General features: G+C 48.7%; 1 protein-coding gene and 1 long non-coding RNA gene across 2 annotated transcripts; both read left to right on the top strand.

Moving 5' to 3' along the window:
- The first annotated feature begins 1493 nt into the window (after nt 1-1493).
- Nucleotides 1494-14890, top strand: LOC150022278 (uncharacterized). The gene is made up of 3 exons (XR_016511888.1): nt 1494-1534; nt 12206-12231; nt 14394-14890. It is a non-coding gene; the product is annotated as an uncharacterized LOC150022278 (long non-coding RNA).
- Nucleotides 14891-15043: 153 nt separating this feature from the next.
- Nucleotides 15044-17742, top strand: HOXD4 (homeobox D4). The gene is made up of 2 exons (XM_090280932.1): nt 15044-16607; nt 17127-17742. Exons 1-2 carry the CDS (start codon nt 16196-16198, stop codon nt 17453-17455), a joined length of 741 nt encoding a protein of 246 aa, XP_090137058.1. The 5' UTR covers nt 15044-16195; the 3' UTR covers nt 17456-17742.
- The last annotated feature ends 5923 nt before the right edge of the window (nt 17743-23665 follow it).

Raw genomic sequence — 23665 nt, forward strand, 5'->3', positions numbered from 1 at the left:
CTCTTAGATATTGCTTTGAGCAGGCTTTCCAGTGGACAAGCATTTGGGAGACAAGGGAAGAGGAGAGAAACTAAAATTATATAGAAATGAGAATTGCACTTAGGGGAGATTTAAAGCCAGGGGTTTCAGACGGGATCCAGAAAGACTGCTTCTTCCCTAACCCAGGGCTGAGCAGGATGATATTACCGCCTAAAGGCCAGGCACTGGGAGGTTAAACTTATTTTGGAGTTGACAAGTATCAAACCATTTCCAACCTTTGAGCTGGTTGGTGATTCTCCTACAACAGAAACCCCAAGAAGTGGGAGGGACCCCAATTTATATTGGAGAGGGGTTAGGGAGGAGAGCGCGATTTCTTGGTTTGCAGATGCCAGGTTTTCTGCGCAAGATCGCTGGCGCTGGCTTGCTAGATGAGAGAGGCAAAATCCGAAAGTACTACGCTGCCTTCCGGAGCGGGAGTGGGCCTTTTCGTGAGGGGAGGGGAGAAGAGAAGCCCAGTGTCCCCCTCCCCCACACCCTTCCCCCTAAAAAGACAGTTGGAGGGAGGTGACTGCCAGGATCACCAATCTAAGTGCCTGGGCAGTACACCGCAGTCATTTCCCTTCTCACACAGAATAAAACTGAGCAGATGTTTAGAGGCAAACCAAGACGAAAAAAAAAAAAAATTCCTAGAAAAGGTGAGAGTCAGAAACCATGGAGGCAAGAGAGGCAGAGAGTGCAGAGGAAAGGGACCTAGAGGAAGAAAGCCAGAGGAGGGAGGGAGGAAGGAAGGAAGATAAAAAAGAGAGAGGGAGGCAGGGAGGGATGGAGTGAGGGACAGGGGGAGAGAGAGAAAGTGGGGAGAAAGAAAGTGGGGTGGAGGAGGGAGAGAAAACGTGGAATGGAGGAGGGAGAAAGTTGGGGGGGAGAAAAGAAAGGAAAAAACATGGCGCTTGCAAGCTGTACGTGCAAAATCCGCAAGGAATTGCAGTAAATTCCTTTTTGTTTGAAGAAAATTTACAACTTGGTAATAGACCTTTTTATGACCTATTTGCGGTTGTCATTGGCTGAGGCTGGTCATGTGCAGACGCCGCTCGCCTTCACGGCCTTTTTCCTGATTTCCCAGGCGAATTTCCCCCTAGCATTCTGCCTTCCTGGAGCCTCACCCCCTCTTTTTCTAACCTTTGTCTCTGCAGAGGTGGGCTACAGTCGCGGGAGAGCGGGATCCGCGGCGGCCTCGGCTCCCACCCGGTGCCCAACTTGGCCCCACCGCCGCTTTGCTCCGGCCTCGCAGCAGCGGCCTCCGGAACCGGTGGGGAGCCCGCGGGCGGGAGAGTCCGGAAGGAGCCCCAGGCGCCGCAGCCCCTGCCGGCGCCGACACCGCCCGCCAGGAGCAGCCGGCCTGCTCTCCGGGTGGCCGCAGCCTTGCGGTTCCGATGCGGCTTCTTCTCAGACTTGAGCGGGTCCATGCTGCCCAGGGTGCGCACAGGCCGGCAGCGCCTGAAGGATTACAGCAGCCTCCCTGGCCGACCCCCGCCTCCAGCTCTGCAGCCTCCGGGTAAGATTCGCCCCCTCTACGCGCGCGGAGCACTGCCACAGAGAAGCTCGAGGCGCCCACCCCCTTGGGCAGCAGGCCGAAACCCGGCCAGACCTTCTACACTTCCCTGAGACCTGCGGTTGACTGTCTGCGACCCCTGCTTCGTAATCTCTCCATCTCCAAGCAGGCGTCCCCAGGGGTCTCCGGTGGGGTTCCGCTGAGCTGAGAAGTCCAGGGGAAGGCCCGTTACCTTTGGAGATTCCCAGAGGTGGGTAGCGGCAGATAGGATCCCACTGCTTGTATAGAGAACCCCTCAATCTCCACCCTGGGGAGTGTAAGTGGTTCCTCGATGCCTCAGCGTTACTGGGTGCCCCTAAAGGCCCTCTATAGTAGAATGTTCTGCGGTTTATCTGTGATCAGAGGTACCTGGGAGGCAAACAGGTGTTTTTTGAGGGTTGGGGCTTGGAGTGGGGGTAGGGTGGATTTTGTCTACCCATGATGTATTTGGTTTTTTAACCTCGGCTTTTGGTGGGTGATGCTGACTAATTTCTGGGGTTTGTGGTTTATTGGGCCTTGTGTATGAGATGGAATGTTAATATTTTTAACTATTTTGTAGTTTTTAGTGAATTCTTGTAACAACTCAAGAAAGGTTCCTCCCACACCTAGTAATTCGAAAAGTGAATTTGTATTATTTTATGTCACTAAATGGATGCATTTGGTAGGAGGTTGTAGTATCAGGAAATCTGGTGCAGGGCTTGGATAAAAAACCAATTAGACATTTCAGAAATGCAAAGCATGTGTATGATCAAACATTGCATGTGTTTCCTACTTGACAGAGTAGGAAAAGGGTAAATACTTTATTTTGCTCTCTGGATGTACTGTCGTGTTGTGGATTCTTTTTTTTTTTTTTTGGCCTACAAATCAATATTTTATAGCAACATCTCATCTACTTCAAAATTACTGAACTGAAACATTATGAATCAAAAGAACATCTTTACAAAAAAAAAAGAATGCCATTTTCTACCACAGATTTTGAAAAGTACTTGAGGATTTAGTTCTCAAATTCAGTTGCCTATTTACTCATGAACACATTGTGAAATATTAAAACCTTCGGTCAAACTGCCGCATTGCGCATGGCGTGGACCTGCGCAGGGCGGAGTGTGATTTCCAAAGCATCCAGTGGCAAAACTTAAATTCCCTAGATAATCCAATGTAACCTTGTTGGCTGTAAAAGCATTTCTTTGTAGAAAGGTATTTTTAGTAATTGACTATGGAATCACGTTAATTTCAAAATGGAGGGCCACGGTTTGTGGCCAATTGACGTCTACGGAATTGTAGTGGATCACTCACAAATATGAAACTTCGAAAGATTTTTAAATCTGGACTGTCCATATGTGGTAACTACTTTTCTACTATGGTGCAATGGCTGTTGAGATTAGTCTTTCATAATGATAAAAAGCATCATCTATTGAAAAGCAGGGCCCTGGTTGGGGGCTCTTAGGCCCTCCCCTGGCAGCTCCAGAGCCTAAGAAGCCCCTAGGTGGCTGCGACCACAGTGGGGGTGGAGAGGAGCTAAGTCCATGATGGTCAAACCCTGGTATTGAAAACTTAAATTGCTTTTTGAGGGGTTCGGTGGCTGAGCTCATCCAAGTGACTAGACACCTGGGCGGGCTACAGGTCCAATTACGCAGCAGAGGGTGATGTCATGGGCAGACAGATACGGAGGACTGAAGGGCTCTTTTTACAAAGAGCCCTCCACCCCCACCCCATGGTAGAGTTAAGAGCTTATTGGAACTGAATGGCTGATTGCATCTAAGGGAATAAATAATCTGCAAATCACATTTAAACTCAGGCCACTTAGTCCACGAGGAGACTAGTTAACGCTTTTGCCACTGCCGCAAATGCCTCCATTGTCCCTGTTAACCCAATAAAATATTTAACGAAATAAAAAGCACTTGGATCCTTAGAGCTCACAAGCTGGGGAGTGTTAACTCCCAGGGTCCTTGGCCCGCACTTCTATCAGCTTGTACATCAGGGAGCCCATGGCACGTCAGGGCCTTGATGTCTCTGGATCAGGCTGTGAGCTGGGTTTGCGGTCTCCCTGAGGACCAGGAAAGACAGCAAAGCTTGCTGTTATAAATGTGGCTAAGCACCAGGGCTGAAAAACAAATGTGTTTTCCTGTCGTATGCTCCTCCAAATAAATATATTTCGCCAGAATTTTGTTTTCTGAGCTCGAGAAGCAGGGGAAATTGAAACAAAGACAGTATTTCACTCCGGGCTGGCAGGCAGCTGTTAGAGGTATTTACGGCCTTGCCGCAGTGCGGCCGCCGGGCAGGGCATGTAGGGGCACCGGAAACAGGGGAGAAGCCACCAAGAACTCGGAATTCCGATTTAAGTCCAATTTAGGGCCACTTTTCCGGAATCGGTGTGAATAGATACCCTCTTTCTAGGACCTGGTCCCTTAGATTTTATAGTTGTGCAGAATGAGGGAAAAGTTGTGCTCTTTGAACATAGAGTTATTTTTCCTTGCCTCAAATAATGGATGCTGTGCACTAGATATGAAATTGCTGATCCTAATGACACTTGAGAGTGTTGGCAACGTGGCGATTGTGCTGGGTCTGCGGAACAGGGTTTGCAAACCGGAAAGGACAGTTGACGCTTTTAATACAGGTTTTCCTGAAAAAGAAAAGTATGTTTCCTGCCTGTCTGAGATAGGGCGTCTAAGCGCCTTTCCAGGTAGGCGCTGAAGCAGTGCATGGTGGCGCCCACACCCCGCACAGCTCCCAAGCGCCTGGCCTCGACCAGCGTCTGGCGCATGTGCAGTGAAATAGCCCCACCCGGAGAACCAACCCGCAAAGCATGGATGGGGGGAGGGAGACTAGTGTAGTCAGAGCAGGAAAATATAACCCGATCTCTCCACTCCTCCCTCAGGAATCGCTACTCATCTTTGTTTTATTCCAGCCTTCAATCTAAATATAGCTGAACGTCTTGCCCTTGACTACATTATTTTCAATCATCTTGACTCACCACCTCACCCCAATTTAAATCTGTACTTTAGAAACAGTCGGCAAATACGAGCTGGTCGCTAAAGGGAAACCAAATCTTCTTTCAAGGTGTTAAAATAAATACACACATACATGTATATTTAAAACTGTGAAAGAATAATTTATATATGTGATCCTCAAGGAAGTATATAGATTTTTTCACCCTGATGTTCTGCTTTCGGAAAAGGCCTTTCCTTTTGGCGCGTGTTCAAACCGCCAAACTTTAGGCCAATCCTATGAGCCAGCCTTCCCCGTATCAACATCTTTGAGGGCTCTGCGGGGGCAGCGGCTCAGTGGAAAGCGGTCAAATAAATAAATAAACAAATAAACGGAGAAGCTGGAGGATTTTCCCCCTGGGCTTGCCTAATTAATGGGGGAATACATGCTCCTGGACCACGAGCCTGTGTCAGTGCTGTAGGGGGTGCTGTAGGAGGCGGCCTCAAAGACCTCTTGACTTCTCTGGACTCAGGCAGCGCACACCGCTGGACGAGCTCCCAGCCTCTGGTGCGGGAAGACCTCCGCGCATACAACGAAGCTCGGGCCCACAGTATCCAGGCGAGTGCAGTCTCCCTGCTCAGCTGTCTGGCACCTTGTCCAGGAGGAGGCGCTGTAGGACAAGCGTCTCGAGGCTGCAGCAGTACCGGGGTTGCAATGGGCGCTAAGCGGGCGGGGGAGGTGAGGGAGGGGAGGAAACTTGACCCCGGGCATCCCTCTACCCGCGCTCCACCTCCGCTTTCAAAGTGCTTTGTGCCTCTAACGAGGGTCCGGACACTGCGCCCAGTCCCAGGGGGTAGCTTCTCAGAACAAGCGGCTGAGACTGCCTCTAGTCCCGGGAGCCCGAAGGCAGGTTCCGGGGTGGCAGACAGGCTACCTCACTCTCCTCTTTCCCGGAGGGGGCGTGATTTTAGCGCGCTTGCCTCCTAAGAGCAGGAAACTTGGGTTCTGTGGTAGGGCAAGTCCCGCTCAATTCACAGGGTCCCAAGGAGCTCCCTTATGCTGGGCTGCTATTCTTGACACTTTGCCTTCCCACGACCCCTGGTACCCAGAATGGGTGGCCTTGAAAAGCATAGCGTTTGGTGCCTCCTCCTCGGGGCTTTGTCCTGGTTCACCCAGAGCAAGGCCTGGGTCCCAGGATTCCCCTGGGGTTCTCTTTGAGAGGCAGGGCGAAATTTACTGATTTTTCGACTTGAGAACTCTGCAGATGCCCTTCTCTACCCTTTTCCACACCACCCACATACCCTTCTTCCACCATTGCTCCCATTCAGGCCTTTGGTAGGCTCCACGGGGCATTTCTTGTACCTGCAGTGGCACCCAGCTTCAACAACTGGCTCTAATCCAACCCTGTTGATCCTCCATTGTCTCCTGGCAATGCAGTTTTTCGCCCTCTTTTTCCTCTTGCAGGGCATTGGTTCTTAAATCAAGGCCTGCATTCAGATCTTGTTTATAATGCAGGTTCCTGGGCCTCACACCGGATTTCTTACTAAATCATAATGTCAGGGGCCTGCAATTTGTAAAAATTGTTGTTCTAAGGCAATTAGGATGCACACTTATGTCTGAGAACTACTTGATCAAGGATCTCTAGATGACATTTTTTCATTGCTTTTAGAGAGAGGAAGGGAGAGAGGGTTTAAAGAGAGGGGAAGGGAGGGGGAAAGAGAGGAGAGAAACATGGATGTGAGAGAGAAACATCAATAGGTTACATACTCGCTCCAGCTGAAGACTGAACCCACAGCCTAGGCATGTGCCCTGTCCTGGAATTGAACCCAGGATGTTTTGGTGTGCAAGACAATGTCCAGCAAACTGAGCCACACCAGTCAGGTCTCTCCTGTTTCCTTTATGGTTATTCTGTCTCTAGGAGCAAAGTTCCCTCCACCACTCAGAAATCCCTATAGTTCTGGGGGCTCACTCCCTAACTGGGTTTTCTAATGTCACTATCCCATAGGCTGAATAATTGCTCACATTTAGGGGAAGGGACATTGATCCCTTTCTAACTTGGAGATTTCAAAGTGAGTACGTTCAGACTTCCTTGGTTCAAACCTTTACCATCTACCTGCTGTGCAGCATTAGGCAAGTAGGGAAAGCTCTCTGGGCCTGTATCCTCATTTGAAAAGTAGGGATAATGAGAGTACCTTCAAGTGTTAACGAGGATTTTTACTTATACCGCAGTACTATGCATTAAGCACTATTCTAACTGCTTTATATACATTAACTCACTGGTTAACTACTTAAAAGAGTGTTGGAGCACATAACAAGCATTCAGTATGTATTCCTTATCATCACTATTCCTTTTCTGCTGAGCAATCAGCCCTAGACTTTTAGAGCTGAAAAAGGCCTGATTCACTCACCCAATCCTTTAATTCTACAGAGGAAAAGACAGGCCTAGGCTTGGTCACACATGAAGTGGCAGACCCAGGAACACATAGTTCTGGGACACTTCCTGTTGTTGTAATTTGCCTCATAGGCCCTGCCCCCTTGGGTCTCAGTGTCTGGCACCTGTCTACAGGTATACTTCATGGCCACACTCAGGAAGAAAGTACCCCTAGCTCCTCAGTGGGCAGATGTCAGGTGGGGAGGCTTCACAACCACATAGACAAACCTGCAACTCCTACAAAGGGCTTTAGGCCTTTCCAGAGAGCAGACCCCACTGTCCACCTCCTGAAGTCACCTTCTCCACCACCACCTATCAGTCACACCTACCAGGGCAAGAACCCTCTTTTAGAGCCCCAGGGAAAACATTCACTTTTTAGTCTCTTGAAATCTAGAGCAGGACAGAAAAGCAAAAGGCCAGTGGACAACGGAAGGGGAAGCCAGGAGTGCCCCACTCCTCATTAATCTGCTTGTGTTCCTAGATCTGAGCTCCAGGGCCATAACTGGGCCATAGCTCCCAACCTGGGCCATAGTGATGTCAAGATGTGTCTTTGAGAGGCCTTAGCCCCAAAATTTCCATCAGCCTTTCCAAATTTTTGAGATTCCTTATGCTTTTAAATACAGTTATGTAAATACTACCTTAGGCTACAGCACACATATATGTATGCACCCTCTGCAATCAGGTTTCACCCTCTTAGCCTTGGCTTCCATGACTTCTGCCTATAGATTTTTCCTATGAGGGCCTCCACAGCCCTTGGCTAAGATGCTTCTCTTGGTTTAATCAGGAGTTTACCTGGGTCATATTTTCTCTCAAAACACACATAGTCTCTTTTGCTATCAACCATGTCAGGTGGACTTTGGTCCATGGCATAGGGCAGTGCGGTAGCCCCCTAGCCATTCCCTGCTTCTGTGTCATATAACCTTCATTCCTGGTTCTCAAAAGATGGTCATCGCAGACCCACCCCTTTTGGGGACCATTGAAGCCTTTTCTAGCCACTGACCCCACTGTCAGAGATCCTGCCCCAGGGCCCATTCTTTTGGATATAATATCTAAGTACTGAAGTCCTCTTCTGTAGTCACCTTTTCTTCCCAGAGGACACAAAGCCAAAGCTCCGATGAGTGGATTCCTTTGCAGGGGGTAGGGGTGTGGGTGCCAGTAGAAGTATTCCTCTTTCAATGATAGAGCATGGTACCAAGAATATGAAATCATATTTCTCTCCTACTTGGGACTCCCTGATAAGCCCTTCTCTGTCTCTACCCCCAGCATGTGTCCCTAAGTGCCAGGCCTGGGCAGTCTCCTTTCTCTCTTCTATTCCTAGCTTAGGGAGTTCACCCAAAGTCCCATCCACACCTATCCTAGTTTTGTGGGTATTTAGTTTAAGGGGAGAGCTTAATGCCACCTCTGGGCAAGAAACCTCTTAAAAGTCAAGATCAGAATACTCTTACCTGGGGCCATATAGCACAGGCCCTTTGGTAGACAGAAGGCAGATCTCATTACATTTGGAGTATAGCTGATACCTCCTGGGACCCCTTTATACTCTATTCTTTCCTGGGAGCTGTTCTACTTTCTGGGTTGGGAGCTCTCTGTGAGGAATTCCCAGAACAGTCTCTTTCCAACCAAATGGGGAGGGATAATGACTACAATCTCACTTTACCCAGAAACTAATTCCTTACTGGCTTTTAAGGAGGCTTCAACTTCTGCTCCCCTACCTTCTCTTTTATTACCACTACTACTACCACTGAAAGTCCTTGAGAAAATACCAACAAATTAGCCCAAGCTAGTCTGCTGTCCCCATCTGATGCTCAGAGTTCTTACTAGATGGAGTTTGCTCTTTCCTGTCTCTACTCTCTCATTCATCTATAGAAGCCCAGGACATTGAGGGTTGGGGGCCGGGGGGCGGGTGGTGGTGGTACAAAGGAAGATTGTAGGAAGATGGACACTCTCTCCTTAACCACATTTCCTGGCTGCCCTAAGATGAGAAAGTAATGGAAGTTGTCTGCTTCACTGTTTTCATTTCTTTCCTCCATCCCTTATGCATAGCTAGTTACTTTCCTGTTATTATTTAACTATACAGAGTAGGCTGTTTAATTTCATTCATCTTCTGTAAGCCACAGTGAAGACTGAAAGCAGGTCCTAATCACCATCCTTCATCATCATTAATTTAAAAAATACATATCTACTAAACCCTGACTAGGTAGGTGTCAGGCATTGTTTCAAACACGATCTTTTCAGACTGGTCTTCTCCTTACTCCACCCCACCCTTATAAAAAGCTCATGACAATTGCCTAGAAGGTCATACATCCTTTGATTAGTTCTGTTTTGTTCATTTAAGGAAAAATAAAGAAAGCTTTTCCCACCCCCTCAAACTTTATTTTTTACAGTGGTTTAACAAGGACTAATTTTGAAGCTGATCACCTAGTGCTAACAGAACCAGAAACCATTTTTTTAAAGGTTGATCTTTACTCATTTTAAAAATAGATGCTATCAAATGTAAAAGAAAAGATCCTCCTAAGTGGTTAATAGGGGAAGCAAAGGAAAAGTGGATGTCATACAGTTTGGGCTAACAGCCCCCTGCTTTCTAGCTAATGAAAGTCAAATCAGGAAATGGGTTTAGAAATGCCTGGAGAATGGGTGGGAATTAGGATGCAAAGAGGTCTTTGTAGAGAGGGATCTCTTTCATGGACTTGATGGGACTTGCTGATGAGAATTTTTGTAACTGAATTTGATTTAGAAATCCTATGTGTGAGTGCTCTGCAAATCTACACAGAAGATCCAGTCCTTTCATCAGAATTGTAAAAACCACACGTTTTCACACTGTTTGGTGGCAACTCTGGCAGGCTATGGAAGGAGGCTAGGGGTCAGTTCTTTGTATTTACTTATGTTGGTAGGAGTTAGGGGCCTTTCTCACCCCACCTCCTCCTCCAAGCATAGACAGTTACACTCTCCGGTAGATCAGCCCTCAGGCCCAAGCTCCTTTTCTAGGCTTTCTCAGCAGGAGAGCATGCTCCTTCCAGCTCTCTTAGGTTCTCCCTCTGGTGGCAGTGGCAGTTCACGAGTGGGGGAGAGGGTGGTGGGGGAGAGGACCCACCCAGGTTTGGGTCCCGTCCCGTGAGCCTGAGCCCAGTGGTTGGGGCACGGTAGGCGTGGGGACATCTGACTTCCTGGTCTTGGGTTCCTTGAGAGCCTCATTTGCTTCCTCACACCCTCTCCCCTTCACACCAGGACTGTTTTATTGTTTTATAACCTTCTTTAGAGTTTCAGTTGCTAAAGATTCCGGTGGGGCTGTTCTCCACTTTCTCACTTTACCAAACCCCAAGTCTTGCTGTTTTAAGCAGTTTGGTCACTTGCAAAGGCTTTCCTTTCAGATCTAAGCAAATTATAGAAACTTCTAGGTATGTGGCTACCTTCAACTTTGCTGAGCCCATCCACAACAAAAACCAAGTGTTAACTCCAACTGCCACCCCACCCCCAAGCCCACCCAGCCTCTCCCAACCACCCTTTTTTCTATTGAAGCTTGAACAAGATCTCAAATAATTTCTGGTATAAGCAAGTAAAAAGTGGCCTTTTATTTTCCTCTTTATTTATTTACCATATCTATAGCTAGAAAATGATTGAAATAAAGGAGTTGAAGGTACTCACAGTGAATGCAGCCAAAGAATCATAAGACATGCCCACAACCAGCCTTTTCCAAATAGTACTATCTCCCAACTTAAACAGACGTCTCTGAAAAGATGCTATTTGAAAAGCCTGGGGTATTGATATGAATATGACCCTCTTGCATCCTGGATATTTGGGACTATTTAAATGTGAGGGAACAGTTGCAGTGAACCTTTATTTAGTGAATAAAAGTTTAAAGCCAAAGGTTATTTATGGTTCTTCAGAGATGGGACCTGAATGGCTATTTACGAGCACGTGATTCCAATAAACTTTGTTTTATGGCTTGAGAGTTGACAAGCCAAAATATAATTCCCACCATAAATTAGGTTAAGAGCATACAAGTGCAGATGCTTGGTTCCTGGAGCAGCGATAGGAAAGTGAGAGGTTCCAGCTAGCGCCCAGCTCAATGGAGGCAGTTCTACTCCCAGCTCCCAATGCCCACTAGGAGAGAAAACCAGTAAGTCATTTACTTTTTCCAGGACAGCTGCAAGGGTGGGGGGTTTTTCTGCCTCTCTTTTCTTCCTGGGGTGAGAAGAGGTCCCTTCAAAGTTAATTCTAATTTTAGCCTAAACCTAAGTTAAGGGAGAGAAGGGGAATCCTGGTTTTCTCCCCTCTCTCTGGACCCATAAAGCTAGGAATTGAGGATTCCCACCTCACAAGAGGGGCTTACTGTCTCTCTCTTCCCCATATGGAGCATCTGTTTCAGAAGTGGAATATAAGACAGTGGTAGTCTAGGTGGAAAGAGAGAAAGGATGAGGATGGTGATGGCTTCGCTTCTGAGATTTCTCAGAGAAGACTGCCATCCTAGAATAAAACTAGAGGAGACTGAAAACTTAAAGCTGGACACCATCCCTGGGAGGACCACTGCTTTGTGAGGTTGCTTTGTGGTTTCTCCAGCAGCTGCTGACAAAATCATGCCATGTCCACAGAGCTGGATAACAATCTAAAGCATTGCCATTTACCTTGAAACCCATTGATTTTCCTCCTCCTACGTTATCATTTGGGTCCTCATTTCCCTTGGAAATAGCTCTTTGTTCTGAACTGGAGCATAAGTGGGCAGGCAAGTCCCAGCCTTGTCTGGTCCTTCTTTGGGAAGGAGAAGACGGGCTTTGGGAGCACTAGTTTGGGACTGAGGAATTCTAAACCAATATGAAACTGGAAAAGGGGACTGAATTGCTTCCAACAGGGGATAGACGGAAAGCTGGGGCTGGGGACAGATGCTGTCTGTGACTGCCACCTCCCAAGTGGACCTGCGCCCACCCAGCCGATTCTGCATAAGGAAACACACAAAGGCCCATTTTCTCCTTGCTTCCCGTGTTCCCACTGGGGAAACCCTGTTACAAGCAGCCTGAGCCGGGCCAAGCAACCAGTAAGGTTTTGTCCAAGGGTGCGTGGAGTGGAGGAGGTGATGTGGGTCATACTCTCCTACTCTGCGGGTCTGCCCTTGAGGACTGCGGTCTCCACTCTGCGGAGAACTTGGCGCAATTCCTGGGGGCGGGCACCCAAAGGAGGGATATCTTTGTATTGGTGGGGTGCCTGGGCCTTGTAAATTTTCTGTGCATCATCTTTCCCTGTTTTATTTTCCTATGGAATTTAAGTGACTCCTGTTTTCATTGCAACAGGTTCTGGACCAGGAGGAACCGCCGCTGTAAGTACCTTCCCGTTTCTTCCGAATCCCGAAGAGGCGGTGTTAATAGCTGGGGAGGTGGCAGGCAAGGGCCGCGAGGGGAGTGGGCGGGTGGAAGAACGGCCCTGCCTCCCCTGCCCTAGCGACGGGAGGGGAGCTCGCTTTGGAGGTGGAGGCTCTAAGTTGAGCTCCTAGAAAGATTTTTGGGGCCTAGTTCACAGTCATCTAACTAAGGGAACATGCCCGCGCAGGCTTTCACGCATGTTCTTGGGCCTCACTGGACCATCCGGGCCTTCCCAGGGCTTCCCATCTCGCACAGGTGCAGCTCCGCTGCGGAATACGCTTCTGTTAAGAGCGTGCAGCTAATTAGCAGCTCGCCTAATATGTTGCGGCTAGCATCGCCTTCTGCTGTAACCAACCTGCCAAACTCCAAGGCAACGCGATCTCCCTCCCCTCAGCCCAGCCCAGCTTAACCCAGTCCCGCGTGGCCCAATCTTCTCTTGTTTTTGTTTTTTAATAATAAGAAGAAAGAAAAAGAAAAACAGACTCTACGCAGGTGTGTTGAATGGGCCCGCTTCTTGGAAGGGCTGAGAATTCTGAGCTTTAGGTGAAAGTTCCTCCTTGCCCTTCCCCCGGCCCCAACCTCTGCGGTTTGGGCGCTCCGCTGGGGACACCGGCTGAGGGAGGAGGGAGGAATACGGCTCTGGCCCTTCTCATTCACCTCCGCTTCTCTATAGCTTCAATTCGAGAATTCCTGAGCCTGAACCACTGGTGTTGCAGGCATATATGGGAGTGGGGATTGATTGGGACGGGTGAGGTGGAGGCATAGATTCTTGGAGCCCCAAGCTCGGAAGTTAGATACTTCTGAGTTGCATTGCCACTGGAAGACAGGTACATATATGAGGAGGCCCCAGGAAGTTTCAGGAAGACTGTTTCGTTAAGATGAAGATAGTGGTGGAAAAATCAAGGGGAAAAAGAACAGTAGCCCCTCCCTCACTGCAAAATGGAGATGGTTTTATTTTAATGGAAGATGGAACATGTGAGGGCTGTAAGAATCAGGCACCCTTCCTCTCTGATGAGACCTTCTCTCCAGGGTCGGAGAAACTGGGACTTGGCTCTGGGCCAGGTTTCTTTGCCCTCCAAGCTGGACAACTTAGTCAACTCCCTGGGGCTTGCGCTCACCCTCAGAAGTAGAGATTTTGCCCAGTACATAGTCCCCTCTATAAACCAGGCTGGGCTCAAGGCTGTAACATCTTGTATCCCCAGGACCCTCTTGTCTTGCCTCCTTTCTACCCTGGCTCTTGGGTGCTTATCCCTACTGATGCTCCTGGCCTGAAAACCCACATTCAGTACCCTGTAGCCGAACACAACACAAAAACCAAAGAGATCAAAAGCATTTGTACGAACACTTGTGAAGGAGGTGAATATTTAACGTGTTTGTTCATCAATAACTCGTTGGCTTTGACCTGTCTGAACAAGTCGAGCTATAAGGTGAAATGCAGGTCACAGTGTCTAACAAATATGAAAATGTATACTCTCACTGGGTCCCCATCCAGCCCAGCAGTATCCCCCAATTGGTCTGGATAAAGCCTGGGCCCAGTGTCCCCAAGACAGCAGATGTGTGGGAGCACTGGCAATAGGGAGGGTTGGGGGGAACCTCCCTGGGCCAAGGGAAGTGTTGGGGTAGCTTCAGAGCTCTTGTTAGAATTGGCACTAGGAAATCGCTAGAAAAAATCCAAAGCACTGGAACCAATGGATTGGGATGGGGTGGAGGGGGGAGGGTGCAAAATGCAGAGTAGAAGCAGGCAGCCAATTTTGCCAGACTGGGGGGTGCAGAAGGGAGTCTCCCTGCTCCATCTCACCAGGCAGAAACTAATTTTTGAATCATTAAGGGAAAGTCAAAACAAAAAACATTTTAACACCTCTGACCTACGGTCAGGGATCCCAAAGCCCCACTCAAGCCCGGGCATCCCTCTGCTTCTGAAATCCATTCGGGCCTTGAGTGCGTCTGTGCTCTCGGTGCCCTGAACGGAGGGGTAAGCCCCAGACAACACTGAGGTTCATGACGCTTTTCATGAACTTTTGTACTCCTGTGCTGCTGTCGGCAAAGCAAAAATAATGAAACTTTGTGATATGTTTGTAAATGATTTCGAATGACCCCTTGCCCTGCCCTTCACCATTAGTGCGCTGGCCCCAACCCAGGGCAGTTTGGTGCCTGCAAGCAGTGCCTGCCTCAGGGGTCTGCAGCAGCAGCAGGACCGAGAGGCCAGCCATCAGCCGGCTCAGGGCCCAGGAAGGTAAATGTGAGACTTCTTGAAGAACTAGCTTTGTCAGTCAACCTGGCTTGCCTGGCAGTGCGAAAAATAATGGACAGAGGATATTTATTTCTCTCTTGCCTTTCTTCTGCCACTAAGAGCATTTGCTCTTTTCTGGAAAATACCACTTGATGGGGGGGGCGCTGATATTTGGATCTGGAGAAGGGGAATAATAAAACAGCCATTTCTGGGATGAATTATTTTTCCTTCCCTAAGAAGACTGCCCTGGTTCTTTGACTGGTTGGTAACTCCAGCCCTGGTACAAGGATGGGGAACTCGTTGCTGCAAATTACCACCAAGCCCTTTAGGCTACCTAAACTGTCTCTGAAAATGCGAGTGACTGTGTCGGGCTAATGGTGGCTCTGAGGAAGAGGCCAAGGCTGGCAACGGTCTGGTTACCGGATTTGGGTGGAACCTGGAGGTAGTAACGTTGTCTATATATACCCTGTAGAACCGAATTTGTGTGGTATCCACATAGTCACAGATTCGATTCTAGGGGAATATATGGTCGATGCAAAAACTTCACTTTTCTCCGAAATAGCCTGAGTCAGAAGGAGAGGCCAGAAGCAGCCGGTCTAGGTCAATCGCCTTTTTCTCTTTTATTACATTGGACTCCGGGAGGATTGCCTGAGACTAGTGTCACAGAGCACCCTTTTCTTTGAGAAGCCGTTCACCTTTATACAGAGTCTCTTGTGAGAACCATAACTGATTGTATGAATTCAGGGCCAAAAGGCTAGGTTTTGGAGGACTGGTGAGTGAGGTCTGAGGCCAGGTAGCCCTAGCTCTGCCCACAAGGAGCACAAGGTTGGAGGGTGCCCGGTGAGAGGCTCCCTGGAAACTGAGTGCCAGTATGGGAAGGAGGCAAGCTAGAAAGGAGTACAGGGTCCTTTGGGATCCATTTGGGTGGGGTGAAGGTGCCTTCACCATCTTCCTGGTGTACCCCTCAACTTCACAGGCTGATGCAGTGGGACACTCTTGTCATACCCGCAAGGCCCAGCTTTGGCTAAAAACATCCCAGCTTGGGCACTCACAGAGAGCTTGGTGGTTACTCATTGCCTAAATTGATTCAGGCCAGTCAGATTGTGGTAACTTTTGGGTGACCCTGACGAAGACAAAGCCAGGACTCGGCCTTTGTATGGCAGAGTCCCCGTTCCCGCGGCTGGATTGGCGGGAGCTGGGTTGGCGGGAGCCCTGCCTGCCAGGGGGTACTCTGCTCAACTCAGAATCTACCTCGCCCACCTGCCTTTTGATGCCCACACCCCGACACATATGGGGATTTATTCTCCTTTGAACTGTGCTTACTTTGGGGGGCTGTTTTCAGACAGGTTGGTGAGTGGAAAGGGCACTGGAGGTTAGCAAAGTCAGAGGCAGACAAAAGCTGGGGTTACCTGCAGGGAATGAGAATACTGGGGATCAGAAGTACATTAACATCTGGTTCGGGCCCTCGTATGTGCCACAGCGAGTTACTTGATTACACGTATGTTATTTAGTTAAATTTGTGAAAATTATGAGATGCTCACCAACCCGGTGATAAACTCCCTCCCTCGCTATTGGCTGGCTTGGTCACATGGCCGCCAACTTTATTCAGTTGACAGCAAGTAGGAGGGCCCTATGGAAGGAGAAAAAAAGACAACACGAGAAAAATTAGTATTTTCTACCTTCTGAAATTAATGGTCATGAGTTCCTATATGGTGAACTCCAAGTATGTGGACCCCAAGTTCCCTCCGTGTGAGGAATATTTGCAGGGCGGCTACCTAGGCGAGCAGGGAGCCGACTACTACAGCGGAGGTGCACAGGGTGCCGACTTCCAGCCCCCGGGGCTCTACCCACGGCCTGACTTCAGTGAGCAGACCTTCGGAGGCGGCCCGGGTCCCGGATCGTCGCTGCCCACGCGGGGTCACCCTCAAGAACCGGGAGGCCACTACGGCGCCCCGGGAGAGCCGTGCCCGGCGCCTCCTGCGCCCCCGCCCGGAGCCCGGGCCTGCAGCCAGCCAGGCGGCCCCAAGCAGCCGCCCCCCGGGACTGCACTCAAGCAGCCCGCAGTGGTCTACCCGTGGATGAAGAAGGTGCATGTGAATTCTGGTAAGGCGTGGGCTGGCGACCTCTGGCCTGGGCCCCGGGAGGGGGTGCGAGTGGGTAGGGGCTTCAGTGGGCGCCTCAATTACTGTCTCCATAAATGTTTATAGCTGAGGGGAGCAGAGTGGGACCCTGTGGCTGGCTGCTTGTCTGTGGGTATAAAAGGGGGTGGAGATGAGGGTGGGGTGGGGAGAATTCCATTTTCAGAACAGAGGGTACACGGTGGAGGAAAGGGCGCTTTCCAAAATGCTTGGAAATTCCAGAGCCTTCAGTGGGCCGGGGAGATGGGAGCAGAGTTAGGGATCCCTGCCTGCTTGCTTGGGGAGTGTGTGGGTGTGTGTGTGGGGGGGGGGGTAGGAGTGAGCGTCTCTTGGAGAGACGGTGGGAGGGAGGGAGAGCAGGCTTGGAGCCATAGGGAGGGCCTCGGACCTCGGGGCGCACCAGGAAGTGAGCAGCACTGGCCGGGGGCTTAACTAGTGGCCACGCAGGCGCCGACCTGACCATGCTGTCTCTTTTGCCTCTCAGTAAACCCCAACTACACCGGTGGCGGGGAGCCCAAGCGGTCTCGGACGGCCTACACTCGGCAGCAAGTCCTGGAACTGGAAAAGGAATTTCATTTTAACAGGTATCTGACGCGGCGCCGTCGGATTGAAATAGCTCACACTCTGTGTCTGTCTGAGCGCCAGATCAAGATCTGGTTCCAAAACCGGAGGATGAAGTGGAAAAAAGACCACAAGCTGCCCAACACCAAAGGCAGGTCTTCATCGTCCTCATCCTGCTCCTCCTCAGCTACCCCCGGCCAGCATTTGCAGGCTCTGGCCAAGGATCAACACACGGACCTGACGACCTTATAGAAGTGGGGACCCTGGGCCCATCCCTCCCTGTGCGCCTGGCTGAGCCGAAGCTGCGGGGGCAGGCCGGGCCTGCTGTCACCTCGCTGGGCTCTAAGGTACTGTAGGGTGGGCCTGGGACTTGCAGGCCGCCCTCGGACTAGGTTAGCATCCTGCCCGAGGGCAGCCCCCTCCCTGGAGCGGGTAAGGGGATGGAAGGGGGGGGGGATTCTCTCTCTAAGTATATTATCATATGACAGGAGCTACTGAGAACACAAAACCTTGGCGAGTCATTAAACTCCTGAAAAATCTCCGCTGTTGGATTTTGAATTTGCAAATGAAGGTTGAATGCTTTATACCAGTGTAAATTTGAACATCCTCCTCCACCCCACCCCTCCAGGGACCTTTGTGTTTTAATAATGCGGGGGAGTTGAGGCAGCAGGTTGGCCAACCCTGTGCTAGGTGGAAGCAGGGAACTTTCTGGGTTGTCTATATAATTTCCAGTGTGAAGAAAAAAATATATTCTTTTTGTTCCCACTGGCCCCATGCCCAAAGAAATGAGTCTAAGAAGGAAATGGAAACGGGTTATTTTATGTTTAGATTATATTTGCTTAAATATTTATTTGCTAGAGAATGGGGTACAGGAATAACTGACATCTTAATGCCAAAACCTTAAGATGGTGAAAGGGGCTGAGTTTCAGGGAGCAGAATCAGAGATGGGTGGATTTACTTCTGGCTGTAATTGGTATTTTGAACCCCACCCCCTCCCCATTCCCCGGAAATGTGGTTGGGGGGGCTTAATCCTTCTAGAGGGAAGCAAAGGGTCCACTCTAAGTTGAGTTCTTGAAAATATATTTCCACATGTGCTTTTTTCAGCACTGCGCTACAACCAGTTCTGAGTGATTAAAGGAAAGAGGAAAAAAAAAAGAAAGAAACAAATGGTTCAACATTTTTCTTCCAGGGAAAGAAAACAAAACCTCTATGTTCTGGGTCATTAGATCATGACTGAATTTTCTGTTCCAACTGAATTCCAAATGCCCAAAATAGCCCATATAGTAGTATTTTATAGGAATTGGTGTATGGCCTATATGGGAGAGGAGGTGTTCAGTAGGGGGTGGGGGGAGAAAATGGAAAGTAGAGGAAATCTTACTTTAAAAAAGAAAGGAAAAAATTAATTGAAACTAGGAGTCCACAAAAGTTGATCTTGGGGGTTTTCCCCTGAGGTTTTTATTTTTAAAACAAATCTTAAGTTTTTTCAACCCATTAGTTAGAAGCAGAAATTGTAGAAGTCCAAAAGTTTTCAGGCCCTCTTCCTTGCCATGAAAATAGTGTTTTAAAACAATAACTCTCAAACAACAGGAAAGATGTTCTTTACTCATTTTTCTTATGCCTTGCCTGGAAAGGGGTCAAAGCTCATTTTTCTAAAATGCTGACCCTTAGGGATAAGGGAGGAAGAATCAAAAGTAATGACCAGAGTTCTTATACTTAAATGAAACAAGGCTTCGAAAGTTTAAACCCCAAAGCCTCAGGCTCCAAAAAGAAACCCCAGGTTGTAGCTATTGAAAAGTGATAAAAGGGAGGAGGGGGAAAGGGTGAGCTTGAAGGAAAGTCAGAATTGGGGTTATTTTTTCAATGCTTCAGAACACTTTAGAAGGTTTCAGTGGTAATTTAAAAAATACATTTAAGTGTAGGGGAAAGAAAAGACTTTTCTCTGCAGCTCTGCAGCCGTGTTCTTTGGTTGGGTGTCTCCTGAGAGCTGAGGGCAGGTATTCAGTGGAGTCCCTAGGCTGAAATTCCACTTCTCTAAAGTATCTTCCAAGCCTTGGTCTTTTGTATTAGACCCTGGGGACAGCTCTTTGTTCCTCCTTGGGGTGAGCCTGGCTCTCAGACTTGCACATGGCAATACTTGAATATCAGCACGTCGGGATATTAAAGATGGATATTCCTGCATTATTCACATCATTGTTTCTATGACAAAAAGCACAGAGTTCATACATAGTCAAGATGTCTTTTTTCTGACGCCCTCACGTTGAGAAGCTGAAAAGGTATTTTACTGAAGTTCGGGGCTAAATTACAGAATCAGGTTCATCCAGAGGACAAATTTTCTATTCGATTAGCTGTATTTCAGCCGGGAGGACTGACCTCTAAACCCTTAACCTTTTGGACTCTTAACTACCCTTCTCTTCTTTTTTTCCCCTCTAACATGGAGAGCAGTCTTTGGATGTAGTATTTGAAAAGAGCCGCTATCCTCAGGCAAGTTGAAAAGTTGCTAAGATTCTTTCCTTAAACCCAAATCTGTGAATACATTTAACTTTTCCTTAGGAGGGGAGAAAAGTATGTATTTTCAAAGCATCCAACTACATATACAGGCATGGGAAAAAGTATGTTTACAGTTGTAATACAAATGAATAATACAATAATTAATAAATAATAATACAAGAATAAAGTCTGTGTTTCATGTACTCACAACTATAAACCTACTTTTGCCAACACCTGTATATTATAGAGATTATTATATAGATTTTCCCCTTCCAGAAAGTTCAGATCACTTACCCTAGCTTTAGACAAAATGCCAAAATTACTTAACTGGCTTTACCCCTGCCCCAGTAGAAAGCCAAGAGGCATGTTTTGATGAAGAAAATCCAAGCTCATGCTCAAATATATCCCCGTTACTTAGGAAAGTAATTTAATCAGAGAAACTACTTCTTTGTTTATAAGTCCTCAGCTCTCCTTCTCAGCTTCCAGGGATTGTCTTTTGAAATGTTAATGCAGCCTGGATGGCCAAGAGGGCAGCTCAAGATCCTGGGGTCCCAACTGGACCCCACCGTCCATTTGGGCCTACAGGAGTCGGGCAGGGAGGAAGCAGGGTCCCCCCAGCCACCTAGGGCTGGGGAAGGAAATGTTTCCTTCTGGGAACATGCTCTGGAGAAAGCTAGATGTGGACAGGCTCAGTGCCCATTTGCTTTTATTTGTTTCTACTTTGTTCCCCCAGATATGAGCCAGAAGTGTTTGTTTTGGTGGTGGTGTTTTTTTAAAAGCTGTATTGGGGTTGTGACTAGGGGGAATTAAGTGTTTGCTGAGGACATTGCTCCTCAGACTCCATCTCACTTTGTCCATTGCAGTCTTTTGTTGGGAGATGACATTGTCAGTCAGCTCATGGTGTCTGTTTCACACAAGATACTTTTAAAATAGAATTGACCAATGTACTGCTGCCACTGATTAAAGTATTATTTATACTAATCGTTGCTTGTAGTTTTGGTGTAATTCATTGATCTATATTTGAAATAATAAAAAGTATAGCAAAATCTACCTCCTGTTTGGTGCCTCCACAAAGCATTCTTCATTAAGTCTTCTGAAAGTTAACATTCAATATAAACTATTTTTTATTTTCTGCAATGTGCCTGGCATATGATGTTTAAGCTGTGTAAGGCTTAGCTATTCTATCATTACATCCTCCCCATACATACATACTCCCAATTTGGCCACCATATTTTGTGAGCATTAGGAAGCCTAGGATTGAATTCAGGCTGCTGGGTGGTGGGCATTATTTTTGAAAGGAAATAAGTTACTGGCCTAAAAGGAGGATTCAGGATGGCTTTCTGCGTGGCTCCAGTCAGCCTCAGGCCCCTTCAGCCTCTGAGACTGGTGCTTGAGAGATCGCCCCACCTCCCAACTCTAAGGGAGGGTGTACTGAGTGCAGGGTTCTGGGTGAAGCTGGGACTGGCGGTTGGCTGCTCTGACCTGACCCCTCTGGCCTCCAGTCTTGGGCTCCTACTTCTTCTGTGCTGCTTAGCCCCACTTGGGCCTTCAGCACCTGCCTCTCCATCCCCCAGAGCCCACTTTGCCCTCCAGACGACAATAAACATCCCCACTATAAAAAGTGGTGTGCGCTATTTTTATCGCGAGGTCTTTTCCACGTTTTGGCCTCGCCTTGAAGAGGGGCCAAGACAGGAGTTCCAAAGTAGATGGGGTGGGAGGGCCTTGCTCAAGACAGGAAATGAGCAGAATGCGTAAAATCAGACATGTGTCCTTAATATATGGAAGCGCTCATCTCAGACGCGTGGACATGTGTATTTATAAGTGCGTAGAGAGAAGTTCAAATATTCAGACAAATTTTATGATTGTCCTTTGCCTGTCTTCTGGCTAATGGCTCCTCCTGTGCCCACCAATACATCAATAGGCTGTGTGTACTGAATCACTGGCTGGAATGAGGAGAGAGCGAGTGCATAGCCCAGCCCGCTTGAGTACAGTACAGTAAATCGGCCCCTCGGCAGGCAGACAGCGTTTCCCGCCCGCCCGCCCGCCATGTTGGGGAGCCCTCCCTGCCCCCCTCGCCGGGCTGGCGGCCCCGGCTCGCTGGCAGCTGGGGGAGGGCCTTTCATAACCCGGAGAATTTTCAAAGTGCGAGGAAGATGATAAGAATAGATTTCTACAAGTCCCGACCACGTGATTGGCGAAATAATTAATTCAGCACGTCCCTTAAGAAACACGGAGTCGTCATTAATCTGCCACGCAAAGGGCTCTCTTCGACTTGGAAAGTGCAGGGATCCCAAGAATATCACCCGCCCAGGGGGGCCCCCCACACGGCGCGCGCGGGAGTGCAGCCGGCAGGTAAATATTTTGGCGACTTTTATTTCTTCAGATTTAAATCCTTAATGAATTTAGCTGTCAGGGCCGCTGACAAATAGTTCCTTTTGCTTCCTGATTTGGAACCGCGTGCAGGCGAGAAGTTGTTAGTGGCTTGGATGGTGACCTTTGGTTCAGCAAAGCTTTGCACTTATGAAAAATTACTGAGTGCGGCCGAGTGTGTGTGTGTGTGCGCGCGTGAGAGAGAGAGGACAAGGGGGCGAGGGTGCGCGCGGGCTGCTCGGAGACAACAGGAGTTGTAAAAACCGCCTAGCTGGGGGACGCGCCTGGCGCACGCTGGCCGAGGTTGCCCGGTAGCCTATGTCTGTCTACCCGGAACAATGGTCGCTGTCATGGCATCTGCCGCCTATTCTTAAATCGGCAAGAAAAGGCCCCAGCCCTCTTTTCAAGCGAGGGTCGTAAATTTTTCTTTGCGTCATAATAGGAGGCTATAAAATAGAGTTGAAATTTTACCCCAGGCAGGTTTTAACCAACAGATAATGATTTCCGAGTTGCTTCTCCCATTCCCCTCCCTTCCCACACAAGTTCTGCTGCTTCTGCCATCCCAGCAGGGAGTTTCCCCTTCTTCCCCTTTATTTTTATATTTTTAATTCTGGGGTATGATCCAAAATAAAGGCAGGGGAAAGAAGTCCTTGCCTCCGTAGTGAGAGACCCTGGGTCTAGGGGTAACCTGACAGAAGGGATATGAAAGAGAGGCCAGAGCGACCTGCAAAGGCTGTATCTCTCGATTGCTCCCTTTTTAGCCTTTTTTCAGGGATGGGTCCCAGACCCACTCTGCTCCCATCCCACCCCAGCCCATCCCCATCTTGCCAGAGATCTGGACTGGGGGCAAGGGGGAGGCATTCTTCTCCTCTAGCTCGCAGCTCCCACGGGCATGCCAGGGAGGAGAGCCTCTTTATGCACCTTCCCTCGCTTGGCTTTGAGGATGATTTCTGCTCTTGGTGGTGGTTTGGGGATTGTGTGTCTTCTGATTTCTTTTTTTTGGTGTGTACATGTTTCCCCACCAGACAGAGACAAAGTTTCCTCCGTTATGAATTATACATTCAAACAATAACACATTAATTCAATTATTCAAAGATGACAAATGTTTATGTGCTTTGCAAGCGACTCTAGCTCAGATTCCCGGTGCTTTCTCTGAGTTGCTCGCCTTTTTCTCAATGAGAATTGGCTCCCCTCCCACCCCCAACCCCACCCACTCCAACCCACCTCCACATCTCCTGGAGGCCCGGAGAGGAACCCACAGAAAAAAATTAAAAAGCCTCCCTAGCCCTGCTGGCAGCCTGGCAGCCAACAGCCTCCCAAGGCCCGGGCTTGGCGGGTACCGGCCAGGGCTATTTTATCAGTGTGACAATTGCCCGGGTTGGTGTGATAAATCATCGTAAGTAATTCCTGAAAGGGTGCGAGGCTGTTGGGGGCCGGGCGAGGACTGTAAATCTTTCCGGTTTATTGCTCTATGAACATATGCTCCGATTGAAGAAGGCTTAGATCCTTTACTAGAGACAAATTCCTGCAAAGGGGCTCCCCTCTTTGGCTGGAGATTAACACTTGCTGAGGGCTGGCTGCTCGACCCGGGTGGGAGGCTAGGGG

This window comes from Furipterus horrens, unplaced genomic scaffold (genome assembly GCF_987537825.1).
Source record: "Furipterus horrens unplaced genomic scaffold, mFurHor1.1.pri manual_scaffold_1, whole genome shotgun sequence".
Classification (NCBI taxonomy): Eukaryota; Metazoa; Chordata; class Mammalia; order Chiroptera; family Furipteridae; genus Furipterus; species Furipterus horrens.

Coding starts and splice junctions, on each gene's coding strand:
- HOXD4 (XM_090280932.1), top strand. CDS start 16,196: ATGGTCATGAGTTCCTATATGGTGAACTCCAAGTATGTGGACCCCAAG. Junction 16,608..17,126: donor GAAGGTGCATGTGAATTCTG/GTAAGGCGTGGG, acceptor TTTGCCTCTCAG/TAAACCCCAACTACACCGGT.